The sequence below is a fragment of the Melanerpes formicivorus genome, unplaced genomic scaffold (assembly GCF_026170545.1).
Source record: "Melanerpes formicivorus ecotype bairdi unplaced genomic scaffold, bMelFor1.0.p_v2 SCAF_4, whole genome shotgun sequence".
In the NCBI taxonomy this organism is placed as follows: Eukaryota; Metazoa; Chordata; class Aves; order Piciformes; family Picidae; genus Melanerpes; species Melanerpes formicivorus.
Genome location: NW_027142356.1, coordinates 24,458,799 through 24,474,880, shown reverse-complemented (window position 1 = coordinate 24,474,880; position 16,082 = coordinate 24,458,799). Strand labels below are relative to the sequence as shown.

General features: G+C 42.7%; 1 protein-coding gene across 3 annotated transcripts in view; it reads left to right on the top strand.

The window, feature by feature from the left end:
• Window positions 1-281: 281 nt before the first annotated feature.
• FAM13A (family with sequence similarity 13 member A) overlaps window positions 282-16,082 on the top strand; it is a 123,484-nt gene continuing 107,683 nt past the window's right edge. For all 3 annotated transcript variants that reach the window (XM_068137345.1, XM_068137344.1, XM_068137343.1), the window contains exons 1-3: window positions 282-374; window positions 3,223-3,412; window positions 6,872-7,081. In XM_068137345.1, the coding sequence (XP_067993446.1) occupies window positions 348-374; window positions 3,223-3,412; window positions 6,872-7,081 (427 nt within the window). In that variant the 5' untranslated portion in view covers window positions 282-347. The remainder of the gene's footprint in view (window positions 375-3,222; window positions 3,413-6,871; window positions 7,082-16,082) is intronic.

Sequence of the window (16,082 nt, the reverse complement as noted above, 5' to 3'; positions counted from 1 at the left end):
CCGAGCCCAGACGCTCACACAAGCGCGGTGTCTCCTCCTCGCGCCCGGCACCACGCGGCTGGCTGACACAGGGTCGCGCTGCTGCCGGGGTCGGGGTCTCGCGGGGCGTGCCCCTTCGTCCGCCATGACCTGCGGTGCCTCCCAGAGAAAGGGCAGCACCCCCTGCTCCGAGCCGTCCAGGCGGCTCCCGCGGGAGGGGCAGGGGGCAGGCCCCGTTTCCCCCACAGGCGGCGGAGGCGGGCCGGCGGGGTGGGAGGCACCCTGGAGTCAGTCCTCCCGCCTTGAAGGGGCCGTCGGGCCCAGTGAAAGCGGGCGGGCTGCGGGAGCCGGCTCAGCTGCCGGTCGGCATGGGGGCCGGGGCGCTGGCCATACGCGTGAGTAGGCGCTGGGCGGCCGGGCCGGGGTCGGGGCCGGCGTTGCCGGGCGAGCGGCTGCGGAGCGTGGCCAGGCCTAGGGGAGTGGGAGGAGAGCGGGGAGCGACTGGTTGCTGCCTCTCTCCCGCTCTCCCCCGAGATCCCTAGTGGGGCGGGGCAGGGCGAGAGATGGGCCTGGGCCGGGTGCCTTCTCTTCGCCCCCAGTTTTCTCCCTCGGCAGCTGCCGCTCGTTTGGGGAATCTGAAGATTAATAAAGTAGATTCCAGGCTTTCCTTTTTCTTTTTTCCTTTCCTCAAGGAGTTGTGCTGCATCGTTCCCTGTGTAATGTTATTGGACGAGCTGGGAAAAGTGTGCCTCTGTGGCATATAAATAACATTTCTCAACTGCAGCCATGCCTAGCTGGCACTTTGCGTCAGTATCGTGCAGAGATGATTAAGTCGCTTTTTCCAGTTATGGTGTCTCTGTGTAACATCAGATCTTCCACCTATAAGATCATTCAACATTGGACCCTTTGTTTCAGAGCTGTTTTGAGAGGATGGTTTAATTTTGGTCTTGGTTAGATGTGTATTTGGGTAACTGTGTGTAATTTTTTGTTGCTAGTTAGCGCATCCTCTCCAGATCCTGAAACAAGCTCAAAAATGTCCTCTGCTGTTTCTATGGACATGGGAAATTTCTCTTGTTTCTCCAAGTAGATCCAGCTCCATGACGCAGGTTTTTGAATGCTTGAAATGGGAGCAGGCTGGAAACCTGTAGCTGAGCAAGACTGTAAGGCTGACTAGAGGCCTTTATTGGAGAAGCTCTGTGACCGTAGCAGCTGCTCAGAAACTGCTCAAATGAATTTTGTTAGCTTCTGAACTCACCCCAAGCTACACGATTTTTGCCTCGGCCTGTGTCTGCCTGGAGTGAAAAATCATATATTATTAATTTAATCCTGAGTAGGAACATCTTGTTTGAGAAGAGATGTGATACTTTAATAAGTCAGATTCTCATTCAAACACTGATGCGCTGTTTATCATAATACTAGGTCATAATACTGCTGGGTTTATTTGTATATTACAGTTTTGCTTCATAAGGAGCAAAAATGTTTTGGTTTATTAAAAAAAGAATGTATATATGTAAGAACATCTAATTAGCAACATCTTTTCTAAAGATCAGATAAGTGTTATGTAGTACCTGGGACTGTAGAACACACATGTGCTCCAAATAGCTGTGTGGCACTTGGTGCCATGGTCTAGTCATGGGGTATGTGTTGATAGGTTGGACTCGATGATCCTCGAGGTCTCTTCCAACCTTAGTTATACTGTGATACTGTTTAATAGGAAAAACATAAAGTGAGTAAAATGAACTGCTAGATCATTTTGTGTCTGAAGGAAGGGCGGTCAGTAGCAGCATCGATGCAGATGTATGGGCTCTTCACAGGCTGCAATACAAATTCTGTCTCACATAAAGAGATTTGAAGGGTTTCCTTAAAATAAAAGGTGTATGCCTCACTGAAATCTTAGTGCAGTCAAGAAGCAAGACCTAGGCAAGAGTCTGAACACTACTTCGTGTTACTGTCAAATATTGTTGATGTTTAATTGTTTCTACTACTTGTTCATTAATACAACACAGTAGGAATAAGTTAATTTTTAAGTGTCACACCCATGGTGGACTTCTTAAAAAACCAGATTTAACTCATGGCAGCAGTGGCTCCTACTTACTGCAGCATGATGTCAGAAATGTCAGGAAATTCATCAACAGCAAAAAAATACATTTTTGTTTGTTTGTTTTGAATGAAATTTGCTGAGTTGTACTGCGCTTGTCCATATTAGAAAAATAATGCTTAGGTATGTATGGGTTAGCCATTGGAATGTGCTGCCCAGGGAGGTGGTGGAGTCACTGTCCCTGGAGGTGTTCAAGAGGGGATTGGATGTGGCGCTTGGTGCCATGGTTTAGTCATGAGGTCTGTGGTGACAGGTTGGACTTGATGATCTTTGAGGTCTCTTCCAACCTTGGTGATTCTGTGAACTCGCAGCTGTGGTAGGTGATGCTGCTGCTCTGTCTTGAGCTGTCTTTTCAAACATGCAACACCGAGCCTATTTAGATTTATTCCTATTCCTGGTCTTACAAATACATTCTGTTATCGCCTTGGGTTTTATTAGCTATGTTCTCGTGTTTTCTCTGGCACTGCAACTCAAAACTTTTGAGAATGTTGTGCTTCCAAAAGAAGCTATGGAATGCATTGTGAAGTGGGTTTTTTCCCACCCCTTTTATTATGTGTGATTAGTTTACACAGTCACTCTCTAACCTTAAAACCTCAGTAATCACAATTCAGGCTTAGCAGATACTAAACATAACAGAATCCTTCATAAGGATCTAACTCATCTGACAGTGGGCAACATTAATTCCTAGGGAATTAAGAAGGGTGCAGTGAACCTTCCCGAGAGTCTTCTCCCACGTGACAGGCATCCTGGAGACAATCTGCACTAATGGTGGTGTATTGGGATTTTTGTGGTCATGTTTGTCCAGTTGCTTTTGTAACCCATGTGAACTGACGGTTAAAAAAGCAGTCCCTGTGATTCCCAGTTAGTTATTCCTCTCGTAACAAACTTTCATACAAAAGTGTGTGTTTCTGCCTTAACTACACAATACTTACATTCTTTTACTGTTAGTTACTCTTCTATCTTTTTTTAATGTTCAGTTAAGCTTTCCTACTTCAGAGACTTTCTTGTAGATTAAAAGAAAATAAGACCAAAACTTTATTGTGGAGCGCAGAAGCTGGTTTTGATGGATGTGTTTATGTTGTGACTATGCAACGTCCTGCAGCAAATGTGATTAATGCACTCTTGGTTTCTTCTGCTCTTTTAAGCAAAGCAAATCAGCTGTGAGATTGAAGGAGGACATGAAAAAAATAGCTGCATTTCCACTGAGCAAGCAGAAGGACACAACCTGTCCAAAGGTGTTCGGTGTGAGTCTTCTGGAGCTCCAGCAGCAGGGACTGAGCAAGAATGGCATCCCAATAGTTGTATGGAATATAGTTGAGTACCTCACTCAGCACGGTAAGCCTAATGTGGAGTCACTTGTGCTTAGCAGGACTCTTCACGTTACACTTTAAAGGCAGAGATCTGTCTTTCTTGTGGTGCAGGGGCTAAATAAGGTTGTAATGCTAACCACAGACAAAGAATATTACTGTGGGTGGTTTGCTGCTTTTTTTTTTTTTTCCCTACCTTGAAGCTGAACTTTTTCAATAGGTAAACTACAGAACATTCTCATAAACAAGTCATTCAGTTCATAACTGGAATATATTGCACTTGTGAAAGTTTGTGCCATTTACTAGTTGCAAAATATTTGTCTTTAGCACTCCCTGACAGTGAGAAGATGTGAGTACCTATATAGGGATATTCACAGAAGTACAGAATGTTAGGGGTTGGAAGGGACCTCCAGAGATCCTTGGGTCCATCCCCTTGCCAAAGCAGGATCACCTAGGGCAGGTTACACAGGAATGTATCCAGATGGGTTTCGAAAGTCTCCAGAGGAGGAGACTACACAGCCTCTCTGGACAAGCTGTTTCATTCCTCCGTGACCCTTAGAGTAGAAGTGTCTCCTTGTGTTGAGGTAGAACCTCCTGGTTGTAGCCTGTACCCATTGTCCTTGTCCTATCACTGGGCACCACCAAAAAGAGCCTGGCACCTTCCTCTTGACACCCACACCTCAGATATTTATAGATGTTGATAAGATCACCTCTCAGCCTTCTCTTCAAGACTGAACAGACTCAGTTCTTTCAGTCTTTCTTCATAGGAGATGTGTTCAAGATCTGCAGTCATCCTTGTAGCTCTCTGTTGGACTCTCTCCAGCAAATTCCTCTCTCTCTTGAATTGGGAATCTGAAAACTGGATACAGTATTCCAGGTGTGAGACATTACTGAATAGCAATACATATTCTCACAGGTTTTCAGATAGATTCCAGTTATTATTAATTGCCACAAAGAAGTAGGTGTCCAGTTCTTATCACAGAATCACTAAGGTTGGAAGAGACCTCAAAGATCATCAAGTCCAACCTGTCACCACAGACCTCATAACTAAACCATGGCACGTGTATCTTCTCTTTGCTTTTGTTTAATGAGACTTTGGTTCCCATTGTTGAAATATCTTTTTATCCTGTTGGTGAAATTCCTTTGCAGAAATCTAGAGCCCCATTTGTGCACAGATGTATTCTGTGGCAGTTGTTCAGCAATTAAAAAGATTTTATGGAGGTGATTTCATCTTGTAAGAAGCTGCATCAGGTTCTACCCTAAGGTTTTTCTTCTAGCTACTTGGTAATGATAATCCAATTCAAAGCCTTAGCTTCCATGTCTGTATCTTGATCAACCCTCAGAAGCTGACAGATGCAAACATGGCTTGAGAGTTAGCTTGGATTAAGGTACAGTGCAGATTTAAAATGTGATCACAGCAGCATCTGGCTTGGTCTACTTTAGCTTGCCTTTAAGTGGTCTTCTAGAACAGTGAAAGAGCAAGAATGGAAAAAGTGTTTGCGTCATTTAGGGTTTAATCAAAACCAGAAGCTGACAAACACTCCTGCCTGCAAATTGTGGGCTGTGCTCTGTGTTCCATAAAAAGATCTAAATCCCACACAACTGTGTCCCAAACATGAGCTAAACAAGCCAAGTTCTCTACTCCACAGCATGATTAACTAGGCTTCTGAATACCAAGATGATTATCCAGTCCCAATAAAGATATAACCCATTCCCTCACTCAAAACTGCAAGCAAAATCCGAAAGATGTCATCTTACATGGGAAGTTCTCAAAATGTGTGTTTTGTGCTTGCTTAAGGTTTGTTTTGTGAGTTAATGGTGCTATTAACTGTGAAGACATTTTAAACCGGGTCCCAGGTAGGAATCCAAACTATTCGGAGGCAGAGTGCATAATGGTTACTGTTTGTTCAGTATTGTCTTACAACTCCCATTTTGCAAAGATGCTGTAATGGATGTTGTAAGGCTTTTTAAAGCCAGACCATTTCGGTCTCTCTTCTAGCTCTGGGGGAACTGGTTAGCCATTTGAAAAGGCTGAGCTGACAGGCAGCTACCTACTTGAACTAAAATTGCATTAAGATGCCTATTTTAAAAATTATGGGTGAAGCCAAGTTTTCCTATGCTGAGTTTTGTAGTGTCTAATTACTGTTACCAGTATGGTTTAGCCTCCCTTTATTTCTGTGAATGACACTGGAAGAAGAAAGAACATTTTGTCTGCATGGGGACTGTCTCCTTTGCTCACTGAGATGTGGTGTTTTCTGCTGCCCCCAAGGTGGCAGTACAGCATGCCACATAAGAAAGTGTTTTGTTATGAATACAGGAACATGGGATCTCTGAGCAGGATCTTATATAAGTCAAGTAAAATGCTTGAGTGCTTGTCTTTCTCTCAACAGACTCTACTGTACCAGTGTTAGTTTCTTGGACTGGAAGCATTCTATCAGACTGCTGTTTCGTAGTGTCTACTCTGAACTAATGAAAACCATGTGTGTTTTTGTTCTTTCACTGCCAGGCTTCTGAAGAAAAATAAGCAGGTCTGGAGACACAGTATTAGAAAAGACAGAATTTTTGTGGTGAAAGTATTCTAGGGAAGAATTAATTGAATTAGTTCAGTTTTAGGCACTTTAATGAAGGTTTTGAATCTCAGCATGTGCCCCTACAACTACCTGAAGGGAGGTTGTAGACAGGTGGGGGCTGGTCTCTTCTCCCAGGCAACCGGCACCAGAACAAGAGGACACAGTCCCAAGCTGCACCAGGGGAAATTTAGACTAGATGTTAGGAAGAAATTCTTCAGAGAGAGAGTGATTGCCCATTGCAATGGGCTGCGCAGGGAGGTGGTGGAGTTGCCATCATTGGAGGTGTTTAGGAGCAGACTTGATGGGGTGCTTGGTTGCATGTTTTAGTTGATTAGGTGGTGTTGGTTGATGGGATGGATGTGATGATCTTGAAGGTCTCTTCCAACCTGGTTTATTCTATTCTAGGTGTTTGACATAGTGTGATTCAACTGTCTTCCTCCATGGAAGCGTCCTTCTTTCTTCATTGCTTTCACTGGGTGTGAGATGAAGTGATTGGTAGCTTTTCTTCTTTGTTGTGAACATTCTGGGCTTTGTGGTGTCCAAAATACACGTTTATTCACTAGCATTTATCATAAGGTTGCAGTGCTCATTATGGAGTTGCTGCTACAATCAGCATGCATTCAGATGGGTTTGCTTCATGATGGTCACAGGAAAGAAGCTGTTGCCCTAAAACATGACGCTAGACGTAGTGATGTGTGTGAATTTGGTAAAGTCTCACTGAAGATAACATGCTACTTGCTATACCAAAGCAACAGGACTGTTTTGTAGAATCTGCACCCTTTTCTCTTTAAACTGTGTTCTATTAATAGCCCTTCTTTGTAGTACTACAAGTGTGTTGCTCAAACTGGAATGTTTGTTTCATCATGTGACTGTGATTCTTAGTTCAGATCAATCTATAATGTGATGTGTACTTACAGGTATGACACAGGAAGGCCTCTTCAGGGTAAACGGCAGCATGAAAATGGTGGAACAGTTGCGTCTGCAGTACGAGCGTGGAGAAGAGGTGGAGCTTGGTAAAGATGGGGACGTGTACTCAGCAGCCAGTCTTTTGAAATTATTTTTGAGAGAGTTGCCAGATGGCATTATCACCTCTGCCTTACATCCCAGGTTCATTCAGCTTTACCAGGGTAAGTAAGAGGTAGTATCTCCGTCCTTCAATGCACTTTCTTTCTGGATAACCAATTATGCTATGAGCATAACTGATAGTCTCTGGTTATCTTATTTACCTACTTTGTTCTTCATTTCCTTTTACTGCTCCCAAAGTGCTCACAGATGTGCAATTCTGTTGTTAAGAGACAGACAATTGTTTCTTATGTGTTTGGTAAAGTTTAGACTGTCTGTGACTTTTCAAAGCAATGATATCTTGCTGAAGATAAACTGAAATGATCAGCTAGTTTCTGTGATCAAATTTGTAGACAATAGATGCAGTCTCTTTAAGACATTTAGGATACCTTTGCTTCTGTTTGGCTAGGGTGACTTCTGGCAATTTCATTCTAAAGGACTCTAAAATGTTATAACAAGTTCATCTGCAAATTAAACTGAATATCCATTGGGCCCAAAGCATAGGTTGTCTAAGTTTCTACTTCTCATTAAGTACTGTGATTGCCCATCACAAAAATAACAGTAGACTTTGATTCCACCTCACATCACACAACCTCACTTTTTTTTCCCTTTTATTTGGAAAATGGATCAACCATAAGAAAGAACACCATTTCTGTTGAATGTTGAAACTTGCATGACTGTCAATTTCTTAATGGCATTCATCTGTATCAGACAGGCTGTGATGTTGTTACATGGAATGAGTGGTTGGCTTTGTTCCTTTACTGTGTGGGTCAGTGGCAGTGGTTTTTTCCTCCTGCAAGTGCGTGTTGCATCTTCTTGCTGTCATTCTAAGGAGCTGCAAAGTGAGTGAGTAAATGTTACTATAGATGTGCTTTTTGCAGTAAAGCAGGCAAATCTGATGCATGATGCAGAGGAGGAAAGCACACTCTGACATGCATCCCTGGTGGAAGATGGTACAAAGTTCTCAAACTCTTATCCTGGGGTCTCCCTTCTGCTTTTCTTGCATGCAATGGAGATGAAGTTTAGCCATTGCCTGGACAAGGGAGAATATAACCTGTTTGGGGCCATTCAAACTGTTGAGCTCTGGAGAAGAGCTCTGTGCCTTCCCTTGAGTGCAAGCCTTTCAGCTGTAACCAGATTGTGTGTGGATTGTGTAAAACACCTTCCTCATTTAGTAAAGGTGTTTGAGGCCTAAGGGTAGGGTTTAGGAAGTGTTGTGTAAAAAGGTGCCATTGTTGCAGAAGGTCCCATTTTTTGGATGATCATTGTGCTTTTAGGTGTCAACAGAACTGACTTGTGAGCTGTATTTAATTGTGTTCTTTCTCATAGAGCATTGTTTCAATGGAGATTTTAAGTTGCACCTTTGCTGTTGTACATGTGTGTTCCTACAAAGGTCAATACTGGAGTATTGCACCAGGAACTGCTGATGCGAACAGTGCTGTTTGTGGAACGTTGAATTTGTTCCTGCTTCCTACAGGAAATGCAAAATTCCCCCAAAGCACTTTCTGTGGAAACAAGATAGTTTTTCTTACTTAGCAGATTTACTTAACAAGCTTTCATGTCTTAAAAGTTACTGGTATAACTTATGAAGCCAGTTCTGCAAAAATCATCTGACTGTGGCATGCCTTCATAGCTAAATTTACCTGTATTGCAAAATAAGCTCCAGATATAATCTCATTATAATTTTGATTAGGGGAGAAAAAATATACTATTTGAAAAATGCCAGATTGGCTGTTATGACAAGAGGAAGGCTTTTGTGAAGTTTCAAGAAAACTGAGGGCTCTTTTTTCATGCCATTAAAAGTACAGCATAAACAAGTTGCTACAAAAGGCATTGATGGCTTTCATGGGGTTCAGATTAGCCTAGGTGGTAGAGGGACCTTTGTCAACAGTTAAATGATCAACCAGCTATGCAGGATTGGAGGCGTTATCTGCTCACTTATCAAAGTATTGTGGTGGTTTAAGCCTTAACTGGGAGTTAAGAGCTCAAGTGGGGGCAAGGCTGAGAATCTCTCCCCCTCACCCCCTCCTCCCTCCCAACAGAGAGGGGGGGGAAAAAAGGAAGGAGCAAATCCACCAAGCAATAATTTAGAGTTGGCTTGGAAATAGAGAGGTAAACAGTTTTCTTTAAACAATATATATATAACAATAACAGGTAAGGTTCACAAGGGCAAGGAACAAGGATGGATGGGAGGGGGACAAAGCAGAATAATACAAAACCAGTCTCTCTCTGAAGAGGCATGGAGGCAGCAGGGAGAAGTATGAGGCCCAACCACGTGGCAGAGCAGGAAAGCAGCCGCAGTAGCTCTCAGCTGGGAGAGGCAGGAGCCAAAAGGAGAGCTAATAGCTGCAATGCCCTGCTTTTTATACCCTAGCTAGGCAGGGAGGGGGGAGTGGAACAGACTCAGCTTCCCAAGGGGAAAATACCCTGCAGGGAGGGCAAAGCACTTGCAAGCCCTCCCCCCTTTGTTTTCAGAATGGGCGTTAACCCAGGACAAGCATGTACATGGGTGTTCATGGGTTTTCCTTGCAAAATGTGGTACCAAGAGAGTGTGTGCATGGGTGTTCTTTTTGTAAACTATGAAGAAAGCAGGTCAAGCTGTTTCTGATCCAACAGGTAATGAAAAAAAAAATTTAATCTGGAGCCACTTTGCTGCATGTTCACAGTGAAGGCAATTACAAGCTTTATTGTGACCTCATATTTCCTCCTGTTGAAGCTTTGCATAGGAAAATGGTTTTTTGGGAATATGTTAGAGTCCCTTTGGAATATTTTCAGGGATTGGTATCAGTATTTTTAAAACCAGCTGAGATCTTGGCCTGAGAATAACATACAATTACTAAAAATTTGTTAAGGAATTGTTAAGGATTCCTCTAGTTAAAAATATAGCTTGACTGAAAATGACAAATCTTACCTGTAGCTGTAATCCTTTTTAATTCTGAGTGTAGCTGTCGTTACCAAGTCAAAGAGTAAATCACCTGCCCTTTTATGAAAAAGAGAGAATGTCACCCATTGGTGGTTCAGGACACTGTACAGCTGTTTGGCTGTCTGCAGCCCATGCCATGTGCAGTGAAACTGACCTCTGTGTGCTGCCCCAGAGTCCTGATGCATTGCTATGCAACACCAAGACCGTGCAGTTCCAAAAAACACCGTGTAGCATATCCTAAGGGACATTTGCTGTGCCCTGATGTCCTCCCTCTGCCCTTGGAGAAGGGGCAGTGGTGGTGGGAGCTGAAAAGGGCCTCCTTCTGTAAATGATGTTGATCAGAAATGTGTGTAGCAAGTGCAGGCCAGGGACATAGTGATCTTTGTCTTGGCTTGTCTCTTCAGAGCCCCTGACAAATATGAAGGCTGCTCCTTGCAGGGTGTCCTAGGGTAAAAAATATTCATCATGATTTTTGCTGTGACTGAGTGCTCACTGCAGAGCAGAGCTGTGCCTGCCCATGCGAAAGAGGCTGTGCTTACAGAGCAGTGGTTTCCTTCAGAAACCTCAGCTGGAAGAAATCAGCAGCTCCCATACATAAATCCCTGCTTGAGCTTGTTTATTCCTTTTGGTTTTTCATTCCTTATCTTTTAATCATAATCACTGAGTCTTAAGACATTTGTACACACTGGGAACTGTATGCACAACTCTTATACCCTTTCACAGGTCACTTGCTTTCATCAGGACGTGTTGCTATTGTACTTTTCCTTTTTGGCATACAGAAAGCTTTTCTTTATGTGAGTTTCTTTTTTGTCTTTGTTGCATTCCTCCTCCAGTGACTATACAGAGCAATGTGGGCCCCTGTCTTCCTTTGGTACTCGGTCTAATTAAGTTCAGTGCCGTTTCATCACTGGCTTCTTGGCATTGCTCTGTCATAGAGAAATTTTATTGTGCGGTGAGCAGCAGCTAGATATGAGTTCGGTTGTGCATACGTTTTGCTTACAACCTGCCATGGCTGACAAGGTTCTGTCTGGTGTCTGTTAGCAGCCCTCCTAGTTTCAGGGAGAACGTTGGGAGGTGATGGAAGGGAAGAAATAGTTCCCTTCTGAATCAGCAGGTCAGTTGAGAGAACACTTAGTAGCCAGCAGTTGAGTTACATAAGCAAGTAGAACCAAAAATTTATGCTTTAGAGGTCAAAAATGTGGATTTTAGAGGTCAAATTTCAACCTGAACAGTGACTGTGGAAAATTAATAGGTAAGAACTGACTCTTTAATAACAGCTGCAGCAATGTACAAATTGGATTCACTAGAAATCTGTCGTTCTTCAGACTCTTAAAACATCATTTTAACCTTTTCATTCCCTTTTATTGTCATTTTGCTTCTGTCAGGACTAGTGCCAAACTAGAGAAACAACTTCTGTTTCCTACATGCAGAAGATGTTTGTTATGCAGTAAAAACTCTTGGAACTGGATTTCTTATGCGGGTGATGACACTCAGTGGAACTGCAAAAGAAATGAGAGTGGTGAAGCCCTGGAATGGGTTGTCCAGGGAGGTGGTTGGGGCCCCATCCCTGGAGGTGTTTAAGACCAGGCTGGATGAGGCTCTGGCCAGCCTGATCTAGTGTGGGGTGTCCCTGCCCATGGCAGGGGGGTTGGAACTAGATGATCCTTGTGGTCCCTTCCAACCCTGACTGATACTATGATACTATGCTGTGCTCCCAATATATAATATATTATCTCAATATATCCCAATATATCGGGATAAAGCATAAATACAGCTCTGAAAAAGTGCCATAATGATGCAGAGTGAGGGGTGTTAAGTTGGATTGTGATGACAGCCTTCTTTTGATGAGGACTCCCAGCATTTCTGCTCCTGATGGCAACAAGGTGTGATTTATTACTATTTTTCCCCTCTGAGGCAGGATCGTGTCTAAAGCAGATTGCTTCTTGGAAGAGAGAAACTGGAGTCCCACTTCCTGTAGATTGTGGAGGTGGAAAGAAATGCTTTGATTCCTCCAACAGCTTAGTGGATGTAATGGTACTGCAATGTACAACCTGCTGCCTGTATGCCAAAGATTAATTTCCTAGGGCATGTTGACAGCTACAGACAGATGCAAGCTTTTCTCTCTGCTCTCAAGCTGGTAGAATGCAAGGTAGCTGAAAGCTAAGCAGACACGGTAGCGTGACACTGAGCCTTAGACTCTCTTCCTTGCCTCACAACAGAGATAATTAGAGGTACAGCACTGTGCTGTTGTGGTCTCAGTACTTTCAGCTTGGAGTTGTTTGGAGTCAGACTATTTGAGACATGAGCAAAGCAGCTGCACCTGTGTCTGCAGGCATCCATACCTTTAGTGATGTTCAGACAGCGTGCTTTGCAGCAGGAGAAGCAGCATGAAAAAAGATGGATTGGGGAATTTCAGATTATGCCTGTAGCATATCACAGAAACTCAATATGTTCAGAAATTTGATGAACCATTGGAAAATATGTCCCTCTTGTTGTGATCTGTGGGTGTATACTGAAATTAAATAAGACTGAAACCGCCCTTGCAAATATGTCTGTGCCTCCTACACTGTTGAGGCTCCTGTTTCTAGTTAATGAACATTTTTAGAGTGGCTGCCTATCCTTTTTCAGTTGTCTCCTTGACTTGTCCGTCAGTAGTGAGTCCCTAGCTCAGGTCTGAGGTGCCACACTGCCCTTACTGGCTTCCTTGGTCTTCTGCCTGTGCTCTGTGTTCAGCAAACATACAGACATGGCACTTTGTGACATGGTTTAATGGCCATGGTGGTGTTAGGACTTGATGATCTAGGAACTGACCTCTGTGATTCTATGATTCTGTGGCTGCTGAGCCTAGATGTGACCTGAGGCTGCTGGTTTTGTTCCATTCCTCAGCCTGTAAATCATCATCCCATCCCTGGTTTCAAGCCCTTCCTGACTGCTCATCTAGCTAGGCTTCTCTTGCAGGCTTTTGCTGAGGTGTTGTCTGCTTCACAGAGCTTCTGGTAGACTCCCAAAATGAAAAACCCAATGCCTGTGACTGCCTTAGGAGCATTCTTCCCTCAACCTTCATTTTTCCTCCTTCTCTCATGGTTTAGTGCAAGGGCTAAACACCCCCACTCCTCCCGCTCCCTGTCCCATCTCCTCTCTCCTTACCAGGAGATAAGAAGGGGAGGGGGGAAAAAAGCAGAGGGAGAGTTGTCAGTTGATTTACCCAGAATATTTTATTCCTCTGCTACGAAGATATCAGATTACACCAGTATGTGTAGAGAACAGAAGGAAAAGGGAAAGGAATACTTGTCCCAATCCCATAACAGGCAAAAACTCAGCTGCCCGCTCCAGGACTGGAAAAGCCAGGGAGAGGTCCTCCTCTCCAGGGCTGTGATGCCACACAGCCTGAAATGCTGTAGTCATAAATTCATGATGCTGATGGTGGGGAATATTATGTGGTTCAAACCACTACACTAGTACTGGGCAAGATTTTCAAAAGACCTTCATGTGCTGTGATTAAAAATTACATATTTTTAGGTATGACTGAATTACCTATGAAAATCTGACACTCTTCAGTTTCCATCATTGACAAGCTTGTTTGTCTTGTCTAAGGATGCTGCAGAGACTGAAGCATATGCTGACCTTCATGCCACTCTCTGTAATCTGGCTGGATAAGTAAAACTGCACTTGGTAGTATTGACTTCCACCTTTCACTTCACAAGATTAAGCATGTATGTAAACTTAGTGCTTTGGTATATTTGATGTTTGTCTCCATGGCAGCACAAACAGTTCTGGTGCTCTAGTGTTTCTCTGATGGTCAGTACCAGCTGAGTAAGCCTTAGTGACTGACTTGGAAGCAAATTGAAAAATTGTCTGGCAGGTGGAAAAAGGGGGGAGGAATGCTCCAAGCAATTGATTGTCATGACTCAAGACTATTTCTGCTCTGTAATAAGTTGAAAGGCTGTTGTTGTTTTTTGAAGGAATGTAGTTGTGAATAGCAGAGGTAAAAAAATGTACAAAGTGGATGGAATACTGTCTATGCATGTCACTTCCTAAATTTACCACAAATTGCAATTGTAACTTGTAAAAATTAAGCAGAAGTCCATTAAATAAGTGTCAGCAATGGGAGAATTAACAAATTAGTTTTGCTTTTTTGATTATACTGGGAGGAAGGCTTGAATTCTTTCCCTTGTTTTTTCACTGGAAAAGGAGGAGAGAGGAAGGCCATATTTTCTTTCTCCTGTTTCACAAGGACAAGTAATTTTATGACTGAGTAAATGGGATTTGCTGCCTCATGTTGTTCAGTCTCTCAGTATCCTTCAGTTGGGATAATTTCTCAAGATCTTATGATCTGATACCTGTCTCTCTTCTTGAATGTACAGAAATGAACAAAGGTTTGGCTGTGCCCAGCGATAAGCATCTCTGATGTTGATCCACACCATGTAATATATCATGGTTAATGAACAGGGACATCTTTCCCACCAAATACAGCTGATGCCACAAGGCCAATAGCTTTGTTTGTTGTCAGAGTGCAAACCTATGTTCAGAATGTTCCTTGGCAGTTATTAGCATCTTTCTAGTTTGGAAGGGTTGGAAAACCCTTCAGTAAATGAAAAAGTGCCTGTCAATCTAAAGCCCCAGGGGAGGCTCAGAGAGGCAGTTAGTTCTCAAGGGCATTCTCTAATTGGATTGTGGGGTGCTGGTGGCAGAAGAGGTGATGTTTGGTTTTTTTTCCTCTTAAAGGTGACTTTGGCTTTCCTTATCATAACTGCAAGCAATTTATGTTAGAAAACACTCTGTACTAGTTGTTTTGTTATCTCAAGTCTGTTAGGAGTCAAATTGTTATGTTCTCACAGCGTAGAAATTAGTTGTGTTTTGTTTTTTCTTAAGCTTCATGAAAACATGATTAGTAATCAAATCAGAGACTGTCCAGTCCACTTTGATCAGTGCAAATACAAATCCAAATAAATTTCCTATTGTTACTCCATTTAATACAGCCTTCAAAAGCATCCTGAAATTTGCTGTAGAAATAAAAACTCTCACAGTTACTAAGCTAGTGAAGCCATGATTGGTTTTATTCTGTATAGCTCTAAAAGGTTTTGCAATAAATACACAAATAAGATTTATTTTTTTTTCTCATCTCCTTTGTGCATGTTTGATATTTGACTTTTCTGCAGGAGCTTATTTCTTAGGTGTAGAATGAAAGGATATTATTAATCAGTTGCTTGAAATGTTTGGTCTTGTAATTTGGCGGGCGTTTTAAAGTTTGGCCTCTTGCTAGAAAAGAATTCATATTATGTCTGTGGTACCAAACAGATGCATAAAAAATAATTCTATGTAAATAGAAAACTTAAAATGTCTTCTCTCACCCTGTGCTGTATTATACCTGTCATGGAAGGCAGGAAACCAAAGCTTGGAAGCAGATGAAATAGCACAAGTTCATCTGTATGAAGTGGCAAATACATACATACGAATCTTACTTGTTTCCCAAAGTCGGTGTGGGGATGTCTGGTTATAAAACAGAAATCATATTGCAACTTAATGGTTGAGTTCTCAGGTATCATTTTAAGATACTTTGATATAGGCTGCTAATTTACACAGCTAACCACTTTTCAGAGCGCTCAACCCCTGGAATACTGTGCGATATGGCCCTGGAATGTTTCTGGGAAATGAAAAATAAAAGCAAAGATTAAGCGTCTGAAGCTTTTGTACATGACTTACACTGTGTTTAGAGTTTTTGCTTTGTTTCTCATTTGTTCTTCACAATAGTGTTGGGAAATGTAAAATGTTCTTTTCTCCTGCAGAACAAGTCAAGAGGTGTTTTCCTGCCAGTCTTCTCCTCTGTGTGCTGTTATCAGGGTGTACAGCATAGTCAGGAACTAGTTGCTGGACTGTTTCAGATACAGCCTATTTTATTATATCTTCTTGACTAAAAATGAATCATGAAGACTGAGCAAGGCTTGTTGTGACTGAATGCTGAGTGAATCTCCTTTCTAGGGTTCCTAATATTCTCCAAATGAAAACATACCTTGTTACCCTGAGCATGAGGAGGATGTCTGTATTCCCATGGTAAGCCATCAGCTACTCTCTGACAAGGCAGTCTGTTACAGAGAACACAGAGGGTTAGCATTCAGTGTGAGCTCACTTTGGCTTTCTGGAGT